Source organism: Sprattus sprattus (genome assembly GCF_963457725.1).
Source record: "Sprattus sprattus genome assembly, chromosome: 14".
NCBI classification, from domain to species: Eukaryota; Metazoa; Chordata; class Actinopteri; order Clupeiformes; family Clupeidae; genus Sprattus; species Sprattus sprattus.
This window is the reverse complement of record NC_137912.1, coordinates 17,353,431-17,358,301: the sequence shown is the minus strand read 5'-3', so window position 1 is coordinate 17,358,301 and position 4,871 is coordinate 17,353,431. Positions and strand designations below refer to the sequence as shown.

Sequence of the window (4,871 nt, the reverse complement as noted above, 5' to 3'; positions counted from 1 at the left end):
TAAGCAGCATCAGCTGAGCAGTGTCAGAGCTGTTACAGCCTGACAGGATCAAGACTGAGGATATGTGAGAGAGAAAGAGAAAGAAGGAGAGATCTCCCAAAACCAGACCAGAGGGTTGTGTGTAAAAAGAAAGAAAAACGAGCAGGGTGATGCATGTTAAAAAAGTGTGAGAGGACGTGTGTGTGAGACATGTAACTTTGTCTTGATGTGTAGGAGGCACATAAGTGTTTTGCTTTTCCGAATATAATTTTTTTTCCTCATTGTTTTTTTTTTTATTCAAAAAGTAAATTTTCAAATGATAATAATAAGATAAATAATAGTACAAATAGTAATTAATTAATTATTAAATACAAATAAAGTTTAAGAAGTATCTTTGCTCATGACTCTGTGTGCAATGCATGAAACAGAAAGTCTTAAAAAATCTCGTTCAATGCTGCTCTTTTTAAAAACACAAGCCCCACTCCCGTAGAAAAAGAAAACACTAAGCACATGCATCTCTTTGTATGGCTTCATTTGCACAATGAATGCATAATTCCTCTTGCATCACCCCCTCCCCCCCTCCTCTTCAAATGCTTTAATTTGCAAAAGAGGCACACAGCTTGATAATGGAGGCGTTAAGAAAAAAAGAAAGAAAGGAAGAAAGAAAAGAAAAAAAAGACAAAAAAAAAATAAGAAGGAGGGGAGGGGTGGGGGGGCCACACAACAAGAGCCTTAACCGGTGCCTCTCGATCACTCCTAGGTTTGTAAATCATGATGCAAGAGACGGCCACAGAGACAATAAGCAACAGTTCACTGAGTCAAAATGGATTGAGCAACCTAAGCAACCAATTAGATGCTGGCGTGCGCGACGGCAGACCGAGCACTGACACAAGCGGCGATGTAAGCACAGTCGAGCTGCTGCATCTCCAACAACAGCAGGTAAGTTGTGTTTCTCCCCCGCTTGCTCTCTCTCTCTCTCCGTCTCCCTCCGCTCCTCTCGCTATCCCTCTCCCTCTCTCTCTCTCTCTCTCTCACACTCTCTCTGCCGCTTGCGCTCTCTGTCTTGCTAAGGAGCGTGACTGCCTGGGTTCCGAGTAGAAACGGATTCTTTTTTTTTTCTTCAATTGTAGGACAGGGTGATGGGGCACACGTGTGTGTGTGAGATAGATTGTTTGTTTGTTTGTTTGTTTGTTTGTTTGGTTTAGTTGAAAAGAAATTATTTTTGTGAGTGTCGTGTTTAGAGTTAGTGTGCTTTGACAGGAAGGTGATTTTGTTGATGTAACTTTGTACTTGTTTAAGCGAGATTAGTGAGATTCTTAATAAAATACATATGATGTGACGTAGATCAGGTTGTCTTTTTATTTATTTTTTTAGTTAAGCCTCAGCCGTCTGTCTACCTTCCTTTGTCAGTAATTAATATTTGCATTGGTGTGGATGCAAGTATGAGAGAAATAGCGTTGGGTAGAGATCTCACCACGGATGAGGATGTGTGTGTGTGTGTGTGTGTGACTGTCCGCGTGAGTGTGTGAGGCAGGCGGGAGAAAGTGCAGTCCCGGAGCCGGCATGCTGTGCTTTCCGCGCGCGTGTGTCTGCGTGTGTGTTCATGTGTGTTAGAGCTTGGGCCATCCACTAGAGGGCCCCCTAAGGAGGTCATTCTTAAGCTTTAAGAAAAGAAGAGTTTTTATTTTAATTAATTTGAACTAATGTGAATATACTTATACAAAGTGCGTATGTGTTACTGGCCTTGTATGTATGTATCCAGCTGGATGTTTGCATCTGTATATGATGTGTCTGTGAGTATGTATGTGTGTGTGTCTAGCTGTGTGTGTGTGTGAGTGCTTCATACATTTTGGAATGTTATTCATTACATTTACGAAGAGGTTGGAGATTATTGATTTTTCTGTGATGTTATTCTAAAGTTTCTGTGTGTGTGTGTGTGTGTGTGTGCGTGTGTGTGTGTGTGTGTGTGTGTGAGTGTGTGTGTGAGTGTGTGTACATGCGCGCGTGTTTTATTTGAAAGAGAGACGGGTCAGGCACTCGTTTGCCTATTCTTTGAGTGAGTGATGGATTTGACAGTTGCCCAAAGAGCTGTGATTAGGCTGGCCATGCTGGTGGAGAGACTTAGGGCACAGATTTATGTGTGAGTGTGAAGTGTGTGTCAGGCTGTATGTGACTGTGGCAGTGTGTGTGTAAGACGTGTGTTGTGGTGAGGAGTGTACTTGTATTGTTTCACATGTTTATGAAAATCAAGTTAAAAAAAAAATGTTTTTCAAAATAGTGCCTATTTAGTGTGTTTTATAAATCTGGGATCTTTTAGTGACTTTGTTCAAATTTTGTGTCACATTTCATTTCAATTTTGAATTTGTGTGTGTATGCTTGTTTGCTTACGTGTGTGTGTGCATGTGCGTGTGTGTGTGTGTGTGTGTGTGTGTGTGTCCACCCGTGCTGGTAGGGACAGCTGAGGCCCTGTAGTCAGCGTGGACTCAGTGTAGCAGAATGAAGCGTGTCCTGGAGGCCTCTCTGAACTAACACCCCCCCATACACACACACACACACACACACACACACACACACACTTGCTGCAGCTGGTGATTACAGCGGCATCAGCACTCACCTCCATTCATCATGTGCTTGTCTGTGTCTCTCACACACTCTTCTGATTGGGGTCAATTCCCTCCCTCTCTCATTATTCTTCTGTTTTAACCTGGCCCCTGTGTGTACACGTGTGTGTGTGTACGTGTGAGTTTGTGTGTGTGTGTTTGGGGGGTGGTTGATGGAGAGAGAGCAAGAGAGAGAGAGTGAATGTCTCATGATGGACTGCAGACACTAGACTGACCTGTTAGAAAGTGTGTGTGTGTGTGTGTGTGTGTGTGTGTGTGTGTGTGTGTGTGTGTGTGTGTGTGTGTGTGTGTGTGTGTGTGTGTGTGTGTGTGTGTGTGTGTGTGTGTGTGGGTGGGTGGGTGGGTGGGTGTCACAGACGTCTGCTTTTTGTGTGAATCACTTCAGGATAAGACCTCTATTTTAACATCCCCTGGGTTTGGAGTATTTGGTGGTGCATTTGCACACTTACAGACGATAATTCAATGCTAAATTAAAATTTGGTTGTAGTTGTGTGTGTTTGTATGTGTTTGTGAGGATTTGGGTCTATCCCTACTTTCTCCCGTCTTTTCCTGTGCAGTTCCCCTCCTCTCCATCTTTTCTCCTTGTTTATTTTCTCATGGCCTGCCCCCTCTCCCTCTTCTTTCTCTATTGTTCCTCTCACCTCCTCCATCTTTTCCTCCCTCTCCATCTCTCTCTCTCTCTCTCTCCCTCACTCTCTCACTCTCTCTCCCACTCTGCTCTGCTCTGTCTGTGTTCAGACAGACACATTGAAATGAGAGGTCCAGCTAACAGGCCTCCTGAGGCTTTTTAAGCAGGGGCCTTGTGCTGTTAACTTCACACACTTCCTGCTTCCAGTGTGTGTCCACACACAGACAGACACACACACACACACACACACACACACACACACACACACACACACATGTACATTCAAATGCAGACACTCACCCACGCATGCTCTCTCACACTCTCACACACACACACACACACACGCACACACGCACACACACACACACACACACACACACACACACACACACACACACACACTCACTTCTCCACTCAGAGTTTCTCTCCCTCTCTCTGCTCCCCTCTCACCAAACCGCAGAGAGGGAGCGCTGGAGCGTGCCCACACCTTTAGGTGCTGGCTCAGGGCTTTTTAGATGTGTTCAGGGACATGAGCATGTTGAATCAGGTGCTGTGCGTGTGTGTGTGTGTGTGTGTGTGTGTGTGTGTGTGTGTGTGTGTGTGTGTGTGTGTGTGTGGCTGGGTGGATGGATAGAAGGGTGTGCATGCCTACAGTAAATGCATAGTCTTTGTGGCTGGAATGCGAAGCACAGTATATTTACTGTGCATCTGGTTAAGTCACATAAAACACATGCACACACACACACACACACACACACACACACACGAAGGAGAGAGAAAGAGAGAGAGAGCGAGTGTTCTTTTACATCATGTGACGGTGTTTTTGTGGTGGTGTAAATCCTGTTTGGATGTGTGAGGAGTTTCCTGACGTGATGTTTTCTGGTGGGGGGGGCGGGGTGGGCGTGGGTCGGTGTTGTTGCAGCTGCACATTGATCTGATATTTAGGGGTCCGGGGAGGATTAGTCTAACTCTGAAGAACCCTCTGGCCCACGTCCTCACTAAAGCCCCCCCACCCCCGCCATATTGCCAAAATACCACCTGCAGTCACAACGCAGCGGCCTCACGTTACGCGTGGGCTTGCGTCCGCGTCCACCAGGACTGCAAATCAGAGCCTGCTCGCCTCCTCTTCTCTGTTGAGGCTGGTGTATACTCGGGGATCGTAGTGCCCGGCTGTTTTTTAATATGTCTATATATAAGTATTATTTGAGATTTTAAAAAGCAGTATGCAGATGATTGTTTTCAAGGCCTTCTTTTGTGGAAGCTGATTGGAAAATTATAAAAATGCAAATGAAGGGGCGGAGAGTAGGAAGGATTTGTGTCATGGCCATTTTTTTTTTTTTTTTTTCAAATACACAAGTACCTTTCTAGGCATGCATGGCTATTTCTCATCACCAAATCTGTGGGTCTTGTGTAATTAGATTTTAAATCAGATGTGTGTATGTGTGTGTGCATTTGAAATGTGTGTGTGTGTGTGTGTTTGTGTGGATATAAGATGTGTGTGGGTGTGTGTGTGTGTGTGTGTGTGTGTGTGTGTGGATATTAAATGTGTGTGTGTGAAACACATCTGCGCAGCGTCTCTTATCCAAAGTGAGTAAAAACCTTTGACTTCTGCGAACCAGAATGATAACCTCCGCAGTTTTCCC

General features: G+C 44.8%; 1 protein-coding gene across 2 annotated transcripts in view; it reads left to right on the top strand.

Moving 5' to 3' along the window:
- Positions 1-750: 750 nt before the first annotated feature.
- Positions 751-4,871, top strand: part of foxp2 (forkhead box P2) — a gene marked incomplete at both ends in the record, with an annotated part of 72,707 nt that continues 68,586 nt past the window's right edge. For both annotated transcript variants that reach the window (XM_080850909.1, XM_080850908.1), the window contains one exon: positions 751-918. In XM_080850909.1, the coding sequence (XP_080707035.1) occupies positions 751-918 (168 nt within the window). The remainder of the gene's footprint in view (positions 919-4,871) is intronic.